Source organism: Gossypium arboreum, chromosome 11 (genome assembly GCF_025698485.1).
Source record: "Gossypium arboreum isolate Shixiya-1 chromosome 11, ASM2569848v2, whole genome shotgun sequence".
In the NCBI taxonomy this organism is placed as follows: domain Eukaryota; kingdom Viridiplantae; phylum Streptophyta; class Magnoliopsida; order Malvales; family Malvaceae; genus Gossypium; species Gossypium arboreum.
Window position 1 is genome coordinate 3,110,947 of NC_069080.1, and position 17,803 is coordinate 3,128,749.

General features: G+C 33.5%; 4 protein-coding genes and 1 long non-coding RNA gene across 6 annotated transcripts; 4 read left to right on the forward strand and 1 right to left on the reverse strand.

Annotated features, from left to right (window-relative positions):
- LOC108451819 (NAC domain-containing protein 100-like) lies at nucleotides 1-1,620 on the forward strand. The gene is made up of 3 exons (XM_017749510.2): nucleotides 1-450; nucleotides 562-839; nucleotides 920-1,620. The coding sequence occupies exons 1-3, from the start codon at nucleotides 273-275 to the stop codon at nucleotides 1,460-1,462; spliced, it is 999 nt and encodes a 332-aa protein (XP_017604999.1). The 5' UTR covers nucleotides 1-272; the 3' UTR covers nucleotides 1,463-1,620.
- Nucleotides 1,621-3,731: 2,111 nt separating this feature from the next.
- LOC108450656 (protein NEN1-like) lies at nucleotides 3,732-7,666 on the forward strand. Its single transcript, XM_017748376.2, has 6 exons — nucleotides 3,732-4,128; nucleotides 4,217-4,374; nucleotides 5,266-5,312; nucleotides 5,405-5,468; nucleotides 6,437-7,176; nucleotides 7,270-7,666. The coding sequence occupies exons 1-6, from the start codon at nucleotides 3,843-3,845 to the stop codon at nucleotides 7,505-7,507; spliced, it is 1,533 nt and encodes a 510-aa protein (XP_017603865.1). The 5' UTR covers nucleotides 3,732-3,842; the 3' UTR covers nucleotides 7,508-7,666.
- A 793-nt stretch (nucleotides 7,667-8,459) lies between these two features.
- On the forward strand, nucleotides 8,460-9,552 carry LOC108452135 (uncharacterized). 2 transcript variants are annotated; one of them, XM_017749888.2, is made up of 2 exons: nucleotides 8,460-9,084; nucleotides 9,172-9,552. In XM_017749888.2, exons 1-2 carry the CDS (start codon nucleotides 8,545-8,547, stop codon nucleotides 9,214-9,216), a joined length of 585 nt encoding a protein of 194 aa, XP_017605377.1. In that variant the 5' UTR covers nucleotides 8,460-8,544; the 3' UTR covers nucleotides 9,217-9,552. The 2 variants fall into 2 exon arrangements, with proteins under 2 accessions (XP_017605377.1, XP_017605376.1); XM_017749887.2 differs by having other exon boundaries at nucleotides 9,185-9,552.
- Nucleotides 9,553-11,305: 1,753 nt separating this feature from the next.
- Nucleotides 11,306-14,412, forward strand: LOC108452467 (vesicle transport v-SNARE 11-like). Its single transcript, XM_017750260.2, has 6 exons — nucleotides 11,306-11,456; nucleotides 11,542-11,666; nucleotides 12,828-12,886; nucleotides 12,976-13,164; nucleotides 13,729-13,899; nucleotides 14,146-14,412. Exons 2-6 carry the CDS (start codon nucleotides 11,573-11,575, stop codon nucleotides 14,296-14,298), a joined length of 666 nt encoding a protein of 221 aa, XP_017605749.1. The 5' UTR covers nucleotides 11,306-11,456; nucleotides 11,542-11,572; the 3' UTR covers nucleotides 14,299-14,412.
- Nucleotides 14,413-16,142: 1,730 nt separating this feature from the next.
- Nucleotides 16,143-17,102, reverse strand: LOC108451338 (uncharacterized). Its single transcript, XR_008274764.1, has 2 exons — nucleotides 17,020-17,102; nucleotides 16,143-16,808 (listed from the first exon to the last, which is right to left on the reverse strand). It is a non-coding gene; the product is annotated as an uncharacterized LOC108451338 (long non-coding RNA).
- Nucleotides 17,103-17,803: the final 701 nt, after the last annotated feature.

Here is a 17,803-nt window from a genome sequence, read left to right on the forward strand (position 1 = left end):
ACTTTTTACTTCCATGGCTTCTCCCTTTTCTCCAAATCCTTGGCTTTTTTCACCTCCAACTTAGCTTTATATAACCTTTCTCCTTATTGCTTTGTTGCACATATTTCCATTTGAATCCCTTTTGAGTTCTTTATCTGCTGTTTTTTTCTTTTTCTCTTTTTAGGTGCTTTGGGAAATATTTCAGCTGTTTGATTACATATAAAGTGTGGGTTCTGTTAGGATTTTAAGCTGTGAATTCTGATTGGAACCAAGATTGTGATCAAGTTGAAGAAATGGCAAACATTGGTGAAGAAGATGATAAAATGGATTTGCCCCCAGGTTTCAGATTTCACCCAACAGATGAAGAGCTTATTCACCAATATTTATACAAAAAAGTTCTTGGCATCAATTTCAGTTCAATAGCTATTGGAGAGGTGGATTTGAACAAATCTGAGCCCTGGGATTTACCATGTTAAGATTCTTCTTTCACTTTTCTATTTCCTTTTTTTGTCCTAGGTGTGTTTGTTTCCCGGCAATTTTCTATTCTAACACTTTCTCTTAGTTTTTTTTCTTGGAAAACAGGGAAGGCGAAAATGGGAGAAAAAGAATGGTATTTTTTCTGTGTGAGAGATAGAAAATACCCAACTGGTTTGAGAACAAATAGAGCCACTGATTCTGGGTATTGGAAAGCCACTGGGAAAGATAAAGAGATATACATGGGAAAATCATTGGTTGGAATGAAGAAAACTCTTGTTTTTTACCAAGGCAGAGCTCCTAAAGGAGCTAAAACCAATTGGGTCATGCATGAATATAGACTTGGTGGAAAATTCTCAATCCAAAATCTCCCTAAAACTGCCAAGGTAAATCATTAATTCACTTTCTTAAGAATGATATATGAATCAACTTGTTAATGGAGGTTTTTTTTTTTTTTTTTTGGCAGAATGAATGGGTGATTTGCAGGGTATTTCAAAAGAGTTCAGATGGGAAAAAAATTCCTATTTCAAGCCTGGTTAAGGCTAGTTGTTTAAGCAATGAATTAGGTCCTGCTACTGGTTTACCACCATTAATGGATTCTTCACCGTACAATGGCGGCAAATGCGAACCTGTTTTTGCCGATTCAACATACGTGCCCTGCTTCTCCAATCCTATCGGTCCTCAAGCAAACCAACAAATCACGATCGATCACAATTTCAATAATCGCACTCTTCACGTTTCGTCGAATCCTTGTCATGTTTTCCCGCAAAACCCGTTCTACGCTGCTGATTTTGAATCCCTTGGTTCGGTGCAAGAACAGTCGATGTTGAGGACTTTGATTGAAAACCATGGATCGAAGGTTCAAGCGGAGAGGGAGATTGTTAGAAAACCAGAAATGTTATCTGTTGTATCGAATCGGGAGAGTGGAAAGAAGACATTTGATGATCAACATGCACCTTCTTCTTCTTCAGCTGGACCAGTGGATCTTGATTGTTTTTGGCATTACTGAATTTAAAAAAGAAAAAAAGCATTTGATGGATTGAAACGAAAATGTATAAACTTAGAAGATTAAGCTTTCATGTTGCTGTTATTGTTTGGAAAAGATGGTGAGTTGAATCGTTGTATAGATTTTTCTTAATCGAAACTTTTTTTTCTTGTTTTGGAAAATTGGAGCATAATGGGATGAAATTAATTGTAATTTTTATACATTATTAATTGCAATTTTTATACATTCTGTGCAACTTAAAAATAACGAGGGGCTTGTGATTGTTGATGTGCGAAAAACAAAGGGAAAACAGAGAGAAAGTGAATTAAAGCCTAACCAGTGGATGCTATAAAATGTAATATTAAAGAGCATATAAAAACAAAATTGAATAAAAGAATGGTGATTTTAACTTATTAATAATAAAATCAAATTCGGTAAAAGTAGTTTGCAAATATTTATATTAAGAGTGAGATTGTATTTTATTTATTTTACTTAGAAAATAGATAAATTAATCTTTATACATTGAAAAAATAAATATATTAGCCCAAAGAATCTCTTGTTAAAAAATCATCCAATTGTTAATTTCGTAATTCATTAACTCCTTTATATTTTGTTAAATTAGTCCGACCAAGCACAGTTGCAATGTATGAGTATTTAATCTCAGCAAAATAATTATTTTGTATCCTTTGTAATTTTATCATATTCAGTTGTTATGTGTTTATATCTCGTTTGTGAATTTTATTCGATTCTTTTATATTTTTATTTATTAATATAATTATAAATTGTAACTGTTTCAAGATATATTTAAATAAATTTAAATATTATATAATATTAATAAAATAAAATAAAATTTATGTTAGGTTAAAATAACACGTGATTTTTAGGCACGTGAGAAAATAGTGTCCCAAAACCTATACACATGCCACCCGAAATACAATTTAGAGATCTACACGACATGATCCTTTAACTGTAAGGAAGCTCACGGATTAAGTGGACCAAACTAATCAAAGATTTTTTAAAGATTAAATAACCCTTAAGGGCAAATTATATGAACCTGGCTTTAATAAAGAGTTTTAAAATTTTACAAGTCTCTATTACATCTTAAGGGCAAATACGTCAATTCGTATTAAGCAGCCCCACCGCTAGCGCTAAGTCTTAATCAAGTATTTTTTTGATTGGGGTGAGCCCACAAAAGAAAGATGAGGTCGATTTTAGGCGGCCATTCTTAACGGTCACACGTAATCAAGTGGGGCCCACTGCCCATTCCTTTTCACGTTTTGAGTTGTTGAGTCATCCCCAATGTCTGGCGGACACGTTGACATAATTGTCCCATGGGGGTCCCACATCTATTGATGACATGGACAGACATAGACCTCCCGGCCTGCCCCCTCCACCGCTCCCTCCGCCGTCACCAACTGTGTCGTCCCCCCCAGGCCAAACTATGTAGAAATAATTGAAAATAAGGTTTTTAGAATTGAATTAGTCATCAAACCAATTAGGTCAATAAATTTTAGTTTAATCAAATAAATTATTAACTTAAAAAAATAAAAGAAAAATTCGATTCAATCAATCTTTTAACATGATTCAAAAATTCTGTATTAATGTGCAAATTAATTAACTTAATTTCTCTCCAAACTAATATCATGACTAGTTCTCAATTTAATTAATTGATTTAATTTTGAAAACAACGGTTGAAATGAGAGAGCCATTAAAGTTTTTCCTTTTTCATTATGGAGTGGTTAAAAGTTTTAATCATAATTAGCAATCAATAATATATTTTTAAAATAAAATTATATATATTAGATTTCAAAGTTTAAACTTATTGAACGTGATCTCTTAAAAATAATTCATCATCATTCTACAGTTGGCATGCTTTACTCCACCACTCACTTCGTTCCATTATAGATATATAATTATGAAAGTTACTATCACTTCTATAGATATTGATAAATCTATTACTCCGCTTTAATTTAATTTTTATAATTTATTTTTAATATTTTAATATTTTTAAGTCAAGTAAATACCTAAATACGGTTTTCAAACCAAAATTCAACATAAAATATATGAATTTTTTCTATATTAAATTATTATGTTTTAATAATTTATATATAAAAACAAAATGTTAATTTCAATAGAAAATCCATCTTGCATGTATTCACTTTTTAAAAGAAATTCACTCGCGGATAATTCGAAACCGATTGGACGTTGGGGATTTTGAAAGAAGGGAAAATTATTTTGAAACAGTAATTACAGTATCGAAATTAACTCGAAATTGAATAACCGCTATGTCTAAATACATATAAAAGGAAAATTATTTTTATACTGTATCGACGGCCTAAGTGAAAGCTCTCAATCCTTAAATTTCCAAACCAAGTACGATCGGTTTTGTTTTGCTTTCTCCGACATGAATCCGACAACGTCCGGCGACAGATCAGAGATATGCTTCTTCGATTTGGAAACCACCATACCACGACGGCGCGGCCAAGGCTTTTCCATTCTCGAGTTCGGAGCCATTTTAGTTTGCCCGAAAAGGCTGGTGGAGCTCAAGAGCTTTGCCTCCCTTGTCCGACCCGACGAGCTCTCTTCCATTTCCCTCGAGTCCGTTCGCTGTAACGGTATCACCCGAGATGCCGTTGCCGAGGCACCTTCCTTTTCCGATATCGCCGAAGAAGTTTACGGTTTCCTCCACGGTCCGTCGCTCACACTCAAAATTCATCTTCTATTTCTTTTCCTTTTTCAAATATTTGAAGCTTTAAAATATAAGTTTGTTTTCTGTAGGAAGCGTGTGGGCGGGGCATAATATAGTGAAGTTTGACTGCGTGAGAATAAGGGAAGCTTTCGAGAAGATTGGTAGGCCGGCGCCGGAACCTAAGGGGATTATTGATTCACTGGCGTTGTTGACTAAAAAATTTGGCAGGAGAGCCGGTGACATGAAGGTGTGTTTAGTTCATATTAGAAATCTTAGCTTCATCATCGATTTTATGAAAAATAGGTTGTGGAAACTGAATTCAGTAAACTATTGAAGTTTTGGGTTTTTTTTTTTTTTTGGATGATATGTGGATGTTTGCTTGTTTTGGCCGATTGGAGCTTACATTTTTTAAACACAAAGGACAACCTTCATATTGAAATGAAAATCGTGTGATCACTTATATATACCTAGTCGAACTTTAGAACACAACCGATATAGGATTCATGACTCCTCTTTAGCACATAGTTGATTCCCTCGTAATCGACTTTGATATCAAATGTCACAATCGACATTAACCTACATAGTATTGTCTGCTTCCGCCTATTGGGTCACACGGCGTTCTGCACTAAAGTTGACTCATAGGTTGAAGATGGTTTGAACACTTATAATACCTAGTCGAACTTTAATACAGAACTGTTACGAGATTCATGGTTCCTCTCTAGGACTATGACACACAGCCAAGTTGTGTTGGTAAAGACTATAAGCTATGCCTGAAAATGTCTTGAACTTGAACTCGAATCTGATCCTAATTTAGACTCAGTTATTTCCTACTTATAGAATAGATGTGGTAAAAGTCCACCTAAATACAACCCAAACTATCAAAATCTACAAAAATATCGAATATGATCAATTAGCACTTCCAATCTTGCTCGCTTTTGTGTTTGTCTGAGTTATATACATACCATGGGGGGCATGGAAATTCCGTTGCAATATTTGTTGTTCAAGTGCCTAACAAGTTTGAGATTCTTGCATAATCATTTGGTTTCTTAACAGCATGCAATTTGCTAATTAACACATTATAAGTTTTAGGATTGATATGAAGTTTTGGTCGATGACATATTTATGTACTTCTATGCAGATGGAAACCCTTGCAAACTATTTTGGGCTTGGAAAACAGACACATAGGCAAGTTGATGTTGAATATAAACTATTTTCACCTATGATAGTAGTGGCAATTTATGTTGCCTTGAGATAAACGTTTTGTTATGATTATTCAGGAGCTTGGATGATGTTCGCATGAACCTTGAAGTTCTCAAGTACTGTGCAACGGTTTTGTTCCTGGTATGGTAGTTTTAAGTGCCAAATTCAGTAGCCTTTTTGTTGTTTTGAAGGATGTGGCTTTGATTTTTTAATTTTTTTAATTAGGAGTTATTTATTTCGAATTCACAAATTTAGGAACCATATTTGACTTTCCGTACTTCTGACAAGTTAAACAGAGAATTTTATCAAATTGGTGCTTTATTCATATGGTATGTGGATAAGCTTTTTGATTGGAAGTGGGAATTTACAATCCTTTAGCAAGTTTCAACAATGTTTGTAATGCAGCTCCTCTCTTGATCATTACCTGTTACTTTTTTGAATAATGGTCTGCACTTTGGTTACAAGTTATTGAGGTCAATCTTTTGATAACTTTTGCTAGTCCTCTTTCCTTACGTAAAGGAAGCTGATTTTCTTTATGACTACGTTTTCTTTTCTTGTGACTTTTTTCTTGTATTATCGTCGGTGCTGGACCTGCTGGTTGTGTAGTCCTTGCATTTAGTGGATAGCAGTATAAGTGAACTACTTTTATATCTGTGTACCGCCATTTCCTTTAATCTTGATGTAGATTAATTGTGTCCGTTTAATATGGCAAATGTACTATAATTGCTAGTCCTCTTTCCTTTCATAAAGGAAGCTGATTTTCTTTATGACTACGTTTTCCTTTCTTGTGACTTTTTTCTTGTATTATCGTCGGTGCTGGACCTGCTGGTTGTGTAGTCCTTGCATTTAGTGGATAGCAGTATAAGTTGACTACTTTTATATCTGTGTACCGCCATTTCCTTTAATCTTGATGTAGATTAATTGTGTCCGTTTAATATGGCAAATGTACTATAATTGCTCTATGGATATAGAAGTGACTTCGAGTTGGTCTTTGAATACCTTGGTGGTCTATACAAGTCAAGGATGATCTCTATCTTCTTGATGGTTAAATGGGCATGTTTGTAAGATTAATTATCCATAGTTTGACGGATTCTTTTATTTACCCACAGGAGTCAAGCCTTCCAGATATATTCACAGCAGATTGTGCAGTTTCCCCAGGACCTACGACAAGTACTAGTAGCAAGTTATATTCTGAGTCGCCTATCCTTGACATATACACCCTTTCTCCAAGTTCGCCTTCTAAAAGTGTTCCTTGTATATCTCTGATGGATCTTGAAAATGGTGAAGACCATCCTATAGTCTCTCTTCAAACTTGTCACACTGTTGAGGTTAATTCAGATGCGACTACTCCAGCTCAATCTGATCCTTTTGACATGACTCAACTCAAAAACGAAATAAAAACCGAGGCCCTTAAATTGGATGCCATCGCCAAAGAAAAACCTGAGCCACAGTCTCCCGATATTTCCCCAGCAAGGGCTACTGTTGAAGGTTGTAGTGGATATGCAGGATTCCTAGAGCTGGATGAAGTTTCTACAACTTCCATCAGTGTATCTATAAACTCGCATTGTCGCGGCACTCACCGAATAAAATTGTTACACAGAAATGTTGCTTTGCAGCTCTGTTGTCCTCGTTTACGAGTGAGATTTGGAATCAATCCAAAATTTGTCAATCAGGCAGGTTGGCCACGTTTGAGTTTTCTGGTTGATGCTACTCCGATTTTTTGTGAGATCCTTGATTCTTGCGATGCTGTGGCGAAGAAATTTTCCGAGGATCATGGAAGCAGTTCTGAGTGGAGGCATGTCGTGATCCGAAATTATAGTTATGTCAACAACCCAACTGTCCGACTGCAGTAAGTTCTTGTAACTCGGTACATTTTCATTTCCTTACTTTCTCATAAGATCACAATTCAACAATACATTGTTTCTTTGACTCTTTCCTTCAGCATTCCTACCATTGTCAACGGTGATACTGCTCAATATGGCACGGAGATACATCGAAAAGACCAGTCCGGTAATGTGCAACAGTACATATTTGACAAATTCGATGTTACCAAACTCAGTAACTTATTGAGAACCGGAATCTCCCTGGACGCATTCTTCAGCTTGGATACTTATGATTATCAACAAAGTGCCGGTATTCGTTTAGTGGCAAAAAAGTTGGTTATACATCCTAGTCAGTAGAATTTAATTGTTGAATAGGTGATTTAGTCCATTTTTAGAATTTTTTTTCTCAATGTAATTTACAGCAATGTCTAAAGTTTAAGCTTGATCCATGTATATGAATTGATTTCTCAAATTCACACCCTAAGATGAATACACCCATACTTCGTATTGATGTTACTCCGATTTAACTGTAGTGTTACATGGAGAATTTGCAAGGATATAAAGTTAGTGATGAGAACACCGGACTGGACCGTCTGGATGAATCGAGGATCAATTAATCGTTTGAAAAAGCCGGTTCAATCAGCAGAAGGAAAAGCAAAATTGAGGAAATAAAAACAGATCTTGGAAGTAAACAAACTAAGCAAGTCTTTCTCCATCTCATCGGTTCATTCTGAAATTTTGTAAAGTAAAAAAACACTATAAAATTTGGTTGAATAGATTGATTCAATTGGTTTGTTTTGATTTTTGGGTTAATTAATTTTTTATTTTATTTCGTATTGATGTACTTGCCGTTCGATCCTATTCGATTGATAAATCTAAGTCAATTTTAAAAACATTATAAAATTAATTTTATTAAAATTAAACTTATTTAGTTTATTTATGAAAAAAATATAAAATCAACTATTCGAATAGAACTCAATCAATAAAAAAAAGTAATTATAGTAAATTCATTTCATGCGTTAAACTTTTCTATAAAATAACAATCTGATCTCGAACTCAAACCCATATAATTGAAATTAAATATTTTCAAAATTTTAAAAATAATTTGATATAATAATAAATATACATTTTGATCTTTAAAAAATTATAATTTAATTAATTAAAAGTTTTTTTTCCTTGCTTCTTGCGACATTTACAATATATCACCCGTTGTATTAGCGTTGTGCTTCGTTGGAACAGAAGGGCCTATTTCGGAGCTATGAAAATAGCCCATGAAGCAATACATTGAAACTTGGGCTTCTTCTTTAATAAAAAGCACTTAACTTTTAAGGAGCCGGAGCCATCAAATACACAACAGTACTGCTTCAATTCTTTCTCTTTTTTAAGCTTCAAAAATGGTGGAAAACGATAGAATCTTAGAAAGCTTATTACTTGAATGGGAAAATTTCCATTCCAACAATCATCACAAGCAAAAGCAATTCTCAGAAACGAAACACAATCCTCAAATAAAGCAGCAATGGTCGATGGTTGTGATCAGAGATTCCGTTTCTAACAGCGACCTCTCCGTTTTCCCTCCCGTCAACCATGAAAATCTACACCATCAAATTCAACAACCGCAGCAGCAGCAACAAAACCCGCATTCGAAATCGGATCTTTTACCTCCTCCCGATGCCCGCAGCGTCGTCCCGTCGTCCTGTGGTCGTGGGATACGAGAATGGTTGGGAATTGGGCTTGAGATTTTGCGTGCTAAAATCGTTGGGTATTTCGGTTGCAAAAATGAGACGAAGACTGGAAAGGTATTTCGGTCTTTACGAGGGGTTACTGACTTGGCGGCCGTGATGCTGTTGTGGTGGTTGTGTAAGCTGCTATGGCGGCGGAGGTGCCGGAAGGAGAGCGTGGGACGGCTGAAGATGATTATAAAGGAGAAAGATGAGGTAAAGGTTTTTGTTGAAATGCTTGTGTGAAAATTGGTTCATATTTTTCTCTCAATGAAAAATTTTAGTATTTGAATTGAATCATAGTATATTTGTGCAGAAAATTACAGGATTGTTAAACCAGATTGCTGAAATGAATAAAGTATTGGTAGAACGCCATAAACTTTTAGCTTCAAATTGAACTATTGATGGTATCTGCTTCAATTTCAACATCAAATGCTGATGAAGATGAAGACCGTGGCGATCTTTAGAGTACATTTTATCCCCTCAAATTTAGTTAATTTAGTGAGTAGATTGTATATATGGTTTATTTATTGATCTCTATGGAAATTATGAGTTTATACCGATCAAATCAATTGGACTTTTGAGTATTAGTTTAATTATTTATTTGATTGATCTAGTTGATATTAATAACAATGTTTCGAATATTAATTATAATATACTAAACAAGGATTCATCTTTCTTGAAGCTCTCCTAAATTAGGCAAAGATATGTCTCAGGACCTTTTTATTTTTTACAATGTGGATTAATGTTCCCCATTTTCTTTAATGTGGGGTTGATGCATCTACTTATTACTTTTAGAGTGTTTGGTGTGACTACTCCACTCGTTGAAGAGATTTCACTGGTCATTTTTGTTAGTTTCAATGTTATCAGAATCTAACTTGGGTGATTGAATCGGGACCGATTAGAGTATTAGGTCAAATAGAAGCAAAAAATTGATGGAATTGTCAGCCGGAATAAATTGATTGAATCGAGCTAAAAAATCGATTCAACATGTAATCGAGTTGGATTTTATTTTATGATTTTTAATAATTTATTTTATTTGAAATAATTAGATAAAAAAATTAACGGTTTGATTGGTTTGTTTGATTGATTTTAAAAACATTAGTAAAGATTTGTAGATCTTTTTTTGTAAGGTAAAAGTATCATGGAGATCTTGATACTATGGATCGAATTATATTTTGTTCATTCTACTCAAAAAATGAGTAAATAGTCCCTATACACTTAATAAAAGAGCAAACTGATTATTTTATTAAAAATTTTATCTACTTCTGCGGTTAAAAACTAGCCTTTGTACGCCAGCATGAGATACATATAGTGCATTACATGTGTCACTGTTTGGTTATTTTATCAGTCACACCAGTTTACTAGAGGGATAGAATGCAATCAAACTCATAGTATTGAGACTATCCTTAGTACTTTTACCTCTTTTGTAACTTTATTTATGGGATTAATATATATAAATATTTAAATTTGCCCAACTTATACTTACTTAATATCTAACCTTCAATTCTTTTGAATATTCATATTTATGAGATAAAAATTTTACATATCACCAAAACAAAATTATTTTTGACCAAAGGTATCTTTGATGAATGGCTCAAACATCTAAGGATATCAAATTTATAATTATTATTAAAACAATATAAACAATAGAAAAGGATAAAATATTAATTTTATATTTAAATAAATATTCATTTTATTGTTTAAATATTTTATTTAAAATTGATTTAATATTAATATTTATTCACGTATAGATTAAACATCATGTTTATTTAAATATAAAACTTAAGTTTATCGATGCAAACTAATAATTAAAGTTTATTCTTGGTATATAGGCTTAAATATTAAAGGTAAAAGTAAGTCTTTAATATTTTTTATTTTGATATTGAGTAGGTTAATTTCTTTAAAAAAATAGATTTGTTTAATTTCATCAATTTTAAAAATAAGTAATTAAGAACAATGAATTACAACGCTAATGTTTTTTTTACCAATTATGTATATATTTTATTAAAATATTAATAAATTTAGTCTTCAAAGTTTACACATTTTATCACTTTGGTCTTGATTTAATAGCATGCAACATCAACACATACTATCAAATTGATTTTGATTTAACAAACTTAGCTTGCAATATTTATAAATTTTGTCAACATTTACATAAAACACATAGACATTGAGAGCTAAATTTATTATTATAGCAATAAAATAATATAAAATTGAAGTAAAATATTAACATTATGATTAATTGACTATAGTTGCTTATTTTCGAAATTGATAGGATTAAATTAAATTACTCTAAATTTTCAGAGGGACTAATTTGCTCAATATAAAAATTGAGAGAGACTGATAATTTTTTTTACCAATATTAAGATATAAATAAAAGGATTTATTTATTTGTTATTTTAGGAAAAAAAAAAACTGATTTTGTTGTCTATGTGTAATTTCAAGTGAAAAGCAAGGGCGTTAACGACCTTCCATCTGAAACTGCAAATATTTCATGCAGTATGTATATATACCAAAAGAAATAATTAATTTCCTTTCATTTCTCCGTTCAATCTCCGTTGATCTCTCCCGCGCGATTCCGTTCGGTACGTCACCCATTTTTCAATGTTCAAATTTCCTCTGAAATTTTTTCTTCATTGATTTAGAAAAAAAAAATCGTGACGAATGTAGGTTGGCGGGCGAGAGTTGGGGAAAATCCAAAATGAGTGAGGTGTTCGAAGGTTATGAACGCCAATACTGCGAGCTCTCCGACAATTTGACCCGCAGCTGCACCTCCGCCAGCGTTCTTCATGGAGGTAATATCACACAGTGCTAGTTTATCACGTCATTGATCCCCTTCCGTGTTTATAGTTTGAATTTTGTAGCGAGATTGGATCGAAGCTCTGTTGCATGTGATTGTTGTTTTTATTATTTTCCTTTTGGCCTGTTTGGATTTTACTTTCCCTCTGAAATGCATGCATTATGATATGAATTAATTAAGATTTAAGATGATTATGTGTATGAATTTCTAATCCACAAATTGTATTACGTATTTCAAATTAATCATTAAACAAATCCGTGTGATTATTGCGTTTGCATGTGTTTTATCATATAAATTAAGTATCTTTGAAATCCAAATTCATCTTGTAAAATCTAAGTTTCCAAATGCAATCTTGTTTGTAAATTGTAATGCAATATAAGTCTATTTGGCTAATAATAATAATAATAACTCACTTTGATGACAATTAGTTCAATAATAACTCACTTTGATGACAATTAGTTCCATAAAACGAGAAATGATACATTGTGTTGTTCATTTTTTTAAAAAATTATTCAATATATAACCGTTTATCAGAAAGTAGCAGAAAAGACGGAATCTGATTTGGGCATGATTGGTTTCTACAATGCTATATTTGTACGAGTATCCATATTCAACTTACTATATTGATTTTGTTTGTGCTAATGAGTAGAAAAAAAGAAATGGGGTACTAAATGTGTCTTTGCAATGCATTTTGCTTCGATTAAGGCATTGGATTTCCTGCACCGGTTGTGCAGGGAAATCCAAATGCACCCTAGTTCTAAATGCTCTGTTTTCTGCTCAACTGGTAAAATGTTATTTGATGGTACTTTGGCATTAGAGCAACTGTATCTCTAGGTTTTTACCGGTGGTGAGCAATCCAAATGCACCCTAGTTCCAAATGCTTAGGTTTCAGCTCAACAGGTAAAATGTTATTTCTAGGTTACTGTGACATTACAGCCACTGTTTCTATAGGTTTTTTTGGATGAATTCAGAAGAAACACTGCATTTTAGCACCGCAGGCAACACATTTACAGTGTGTGCAAGTGAATTATTTATATGTATAGATATATGTTCACTCTTTAAAGATTGGTTTGGAGATTATCAATGTATTTTATACTGCATGATTTGTCTTGGGCATTCAAGTACGTAATTTGTTTCATGTTCTCTTGATTAACAGAGCTGAAGAAGCAGAAACTTTCTGAAATAAAAGAGGGACTGGATGAAGCTGATGCTTTGGTAATGGAGAAGCCGTTTTCCATTGGTAAATTTTTATTTCTTTCTACATTCCTGGGTTTGTAATTTGGTCCTTTTCTGAATCGTTCCAGATTCGGAAAATGGACCTTGAAGCAAGGAGTTTGCAGCCAAGCACAAAGGCAACACTTCTTGCTAAATTAAGAGATTATAAACATTATCTGAACAACTTGAAGACTGATGTTAAAAGAATTACTTCAACCGATACAAATCAGGCCGCCCAAGACGAGTTGTTGGAGTCAGGAATCAATGAAACGACGACGGTAACTGGAACTACTCATTTATCTAAATGGCCATCATTTAGTTAAGCTATAAATAATCTACAGTAAAATAATTTACTTCTCCTTTCTACATATCTGTTCAGCATATCTTGCAATCTTATTGATTCACATGATCGATCACCATCACTTTCCTTCATACTTTGACCAAAGCCGAGCCTGTAGTATAAAATTTTCTGAAGTACCGATAGTTCAGAGTCTCATCCATATATATGAATTGTTCTGCTTACAGGATTCTATGAGCTGAAACTGGAACTTATATTGTTAAAATGCTTGGCGTTTGACACCTCTTTGGCCGGAAATGTCTCTTTGACAACTGATTGTTCATTGATAACAGTCCTAGTTTTTAAATTTTGTTTCGAGAGGAACAACTTGCAGATAGGGTTCAGCATACACATTGTGATTGTGCTCAAGTAAAAACATGTGATATATTTATTTTTCTACGAGTTATAATTATGTCAACGTTTTTGGTTCCTCTCCCCTTTGAATTTGACATAATCATCATTACAACATTTTGTAACAAACACTCATTGGTAAATGGTGGCGTAGGTCTCTGCTGATCAAAAAGGCAGATTGTTGATGTCAACAGAGAGATTAAACCAGTCGACTGAGAGAATTAAGGAAAGCAGAAGAACAATGCTGGAAACTGAAGAGCTTGGTGTTTCAATCCTACAGGATTTGCATCAACAACGCCAATCTCTCCTTCATGCGCATAGCACGGTTCGTGCTTCATCCAATCTCGGTTTTCAAATATATAGAGTTTCCTTGTCTTTCGCACAAGAAAAAGATTGAACATGTCCAACATCACACCGAGTCTGCATAACATAGCTATCTATTGAGTTCCGACTCTTCATTGTGCTTGAATTATGTGTTATTTGTTATAACTTTCCAAAAATCCTCTAAATATTTGTATCTAACGCTTACGCCCAAGTCCAGATATAACAACATTGCTTCTTACATTTGCAGCTCCATGCAGTAGATGATAACATTAGCAAGAGCAAGAAGATCCTGACAACCATATCAAGAAGGATTAACAAGAACAAATTGATATTGAGTTTAATAATCGGAGCTCTAATTCTTGCCATATTAATTATCCTATATATTAAGCTCACGGGTTAGCATGCTTGCCTGACCTTTGGTTGCTCAAAATGTCTAATTGTTTCATAGACTATGAATATGTTTGACATCTGGTTCCCTTTTTCTTTTCATTTTATTTTATTTTATGTGATGGGATATGGAAAGTCTCTATTAATCTTGAATTTGTATATAATAAATCTAAAACCTTTAATTTATACCTAAATATTAAAATATTAAAAAGATTGTAAATTAATTCACTTTTCTTAAGCAAGCCTTAATATTTTTATCATACTCTTCCCCTATTTCAATTGAAAATTTGATTCATATTCGACGTCAAAATTGAAGGTTAATGGGTGGTTTTGGCTATTTGGATATAGATTAAAGATTTTATTTGATTCTAACTGAAAATAGATGAAAGGTTAAATGTTATTTGAGTTGGTAATTGAATATAAATTTGTTACAGGCATATATGCTCCGTTAGTAAATACTGTCCGATCAAGTATGTCGAACTATTTCATCAAATTATGAGAAACAAGCGAATGAACCACTTCTAACAATCATGCCACTCTCACATAACATTGATTATTTATCACCGATCAAATTTCAATGGTTGACCTGTCAGCCAATCTAGCTGCAATACTTGATATTGGAAGTCAAACCTATATTTATTTTTCATTTTGTCCCCTATAGACACTTTCAAACTTTTCGTTAACTTCATGTCTTGTATCTTAGTCCAAACAAAAAAAACTGATGTTTTTCTTCATTCCACCTTTTGATGTTAACAAAATTAAAGATTATTTAAGTGTAAATTAAATATTAAAAATTTTATTATTACGGAACCAAAATTTAAGGATTTATCTAATAAAAGTTGAAGGTTTATTATTATTATTATTATTATTATTATTATTTCAACTTAAGAACACTTCACATAAATGAATTTTAATTCGAAATAAAATCGTATTTTAACTAGAATAATGATATAAATCTTCTGTTCCAAGAACTTTCGTGGTACAATTAGAGGCCACTACTATAATCTTAAGAGTAAAAATTGAAACTTCCCTTAATGTTTTTAAAATGAAAATAATAAGATTATATATATATATATATATATTTAATTCCATAACCAAAATTTAAAACTGTTATATGTTTATTTTTTAAATATTTTATCATACTTTAAAAAACATTTGTTTATATAAAATATTTTTCCATAATAATATTAAACGATAAAGAAGTCTAGCATATGTAAAATAGAGGTGATCATGGGCCGAGTCGAGCCGGGCCCAGATAAAATTTTAGACCCGTCTACTAGGCCCGAGCCCAGCTCGACCCAAAATAAAATTGTTAAGCCTGAACCTGGCCCGCCCATTCATATTAATTTTTTTCTTATTTTATTAAATAAAAATTTAAAAATATAATAAATCAAATATATTTAAATACATAAAACAAATATTAAAACAAATAAAATGATACTAAAATAATTATTAAAACAATACACAAATTGACAATATAATAAAAATGGTTATATTAAAATTTTAAAATGATTAAAAATAAAATAAAAATATATTAATATATAATTGGGGGGGCAGGCAAAAAACTCTTACCCGAGGCCCGACCTGTTTTCTAAACCGGCCTCTTTTTTTGCCCAAGCCCATTTTTCGGGCCTATATTTTTACCCAAATCCTCCTATTTTTTGGGCAGGCCTTCGAGCCGGGCCGAGCCGCCCGGCCCATGATCAGCTCTAATGTAAAACCTAGGCTAGACCCTTCCCCACATTGCCAAGTACCTAATACATGTTCTAAATCCGAATAAGGTTTTCCAAGGCGTTTGGTCCCACTTATCCCTCTTATGTCGCTTTTATAGGTAAATTACACCAACAGTCACTTAACTTTAGTGTAGCTGACAAAACAATCACTCAGGTTTCAATTCAATCACTCAACTTTCAAAAAATAACAAAACAGTCACCCTTAATCGTTTTCCGTTATTCACTTAACAGAAATGCCCTTTTCCATCCCCCTCCCTCTTCTCCACCATCCCTCCCCATCACAAACCCCTTTACTTTTTTGCAGACCTCCCCACCATTGCCCTCTCCCTCTCCCTCTCTCCCCCCTATTCTTTCATCACCATCATCCCTAAGCAAAATGAACCCCAATAAGGCAGTAAAAGTGTGGCCACAAAGACCGGACTTTTACGCCATATGCACCATGCTTGCACGATGAATGTTGCCACATTTCCAAAGCCTGAAACAAAATTGGTCTCAATTACAAAGCTTCGATTTGCCAAAATGACAACGCAAACATGGGGAGTTGCAGTTTGCCTACTGAGTAGACCATAGAAATGAGCTCGATATCAAGACTCAACATCCAAGCGTTTGGGTCTCTTTCAAAATCAAAGTAACCAATGCAGATTGAATAGACCCAAAGAGGCAATAGAAGGAAACCAACGTTATCTCTGATGGATACCCTTTCAGAACTGCAGCCTTCAAATTTAGTAGGGAAAGTATCAATTTGAAGTAGCCAAAGCTTCGTGGATTATGAAATAGCATATTAAATTACCTGACCAACAATTTTTACTGAAAGTGACAAACAGACAGTAGCGATGAAGAGGCCACTTATGAGCCAATTGTTAGATATTGTTAACATGGTAGACGGAGATGGGTGTAAATGCGATTGAATTCGTGGAGAAAGTATTGGCATAGTAGCAAAGATCAAAGACAGCTGATTATGCCTTATACTACAAAAACAAATGGCATAGCAGCAGACAAACCTGAAGATAACAGCAAGCAAGAAAGTGAAAGCTGGGATTAAGTTGGCAAGAGCAGAAGCAAGGGTTGAAAAGCTGTATCTTACACCAATGATTACACAATTCTGCATCAAATTGAACCTGCAAAAAACCCAGTTTTATAACCAATTTTTTCACCAATATAGGAATTATTGAACTCTGTTTAGATTTAATTACATACCCAGCAACGCTTAAGCAGAAAATTTTACATAAAAAAGATGAAGTAATTGGTGGCTGCTTTTTCTTGCAAATAAAGAAGTCCCAAAACTGAAATAAATACCATTAATTGCTCATCCATGGATTTAATTGATAGATAGATGAGAACCTTGTGAAGAAAAAAGCTACTGGAAGAAGAATGAGAGAAGCCAGAGCATTTGAGTAGACGACAAGGACAAAGCGGCTCATTCCTTTGGACATGGCAGTTTTGCTGAGGGTAAGAGAAATGATGGTGAAGAAGGAATAGAGAGAAGAGGGGGAGAGGGCAATGGTGGGGAAGTCTGCAAAAAAGTAAAGGTGCTTGTGATAGGGGGATGGATGGTGGGGAAGAGGGATGTAAAATGGCATTTTTGTCAAGTGAATAACGAAAAACGATAGCCCCCTTAAAGATTTAACGGAAAACTATTAACGATGGCTGTTTTGTTATTTTTTAAAAGTTGAGTGATTGAATTAAAATTTGAGTGACTGTTTTGTCAGCTATCCTAAAATTGGGTGACTGCTGGTGTAATTTACCCCGCTTTTATTTATATCCATCTACCAAAGAGAAAATATA

Coding starts and splice junctions, on each gene's coding strand:
- LOC108451819 (XM_017749510.2), top strand. CDS start 273: ATGGCAAACATTGGTGAAGAAGATGATAAAATGGATTTGCCCCCAGGT. Junction 451..561: donor TGAGCCCTGGGATTTACCAT/GTTAAGATTCTT, acceptor CTTGGAAAACAG/GGAAGGCGAAAATGGGAGAA. Junction 840..919: donor ATCTCCCTAAAACTGCCAAG/GTAAATCATTAA, acceptor TTTTTTTGGCAG/AATGAATGGGTGATTTGCAG.
- LOC108450656 (XM_017748376.2), top strand. CDS start 3,843: ATGAATCCGACAACGTCCGGCGACAGATCAGAGATATGCTTCTTCGAT. Junction 4,129..4,216: donor AGTTTACGGTTTCCTCCACG/GTCCGTCGCTCA, acceptor TGTTTTCTGTAG/GAAGCGTGTGGGCGGGGCAT. Junction 4,375..5,265: donor GGAGAGCCGGTGACATGAAG/GTGTGTTTAGTT, acceptor ACTTCTATGCAG/ATGGAAACCCTTGCAAACTA.
- LOC108452135 (XM_017749887.2), top strand. CDS start 8,545: ATGGTGGAAAACGATAGAATCTTAGAAAGCTTATTACTTGAATGGGAA. Junction 9,085..9,184: donor TTATAAAGGAGAAAGATGAG/GTAAAGGTTTTT, acceptor ATATTTGTGCAG/AAAATTACAGGATTGTTAAA.
- LOC108452467 (XM_017750260.2), top strand. CDS start 11,573: ATGAGTGAGGTGTTCGAAGGTTATGAACGCCAATACTGCGAGCTCTCC. Junction 11,667..12,827: donor CGCCAGCGTTCTTCATGGAG/GTAATATCACAC, acceptor CTTGATTAACAG/AGCTGAAGAAGCAGAAACTT. Junction 12,887..12,975: donor TGGATGAAGCTGATGCTTTG/GTAATGGAGAAG, acceptor GAATCGTTCCAG/ATTCGGAAAATGGACCTTGA.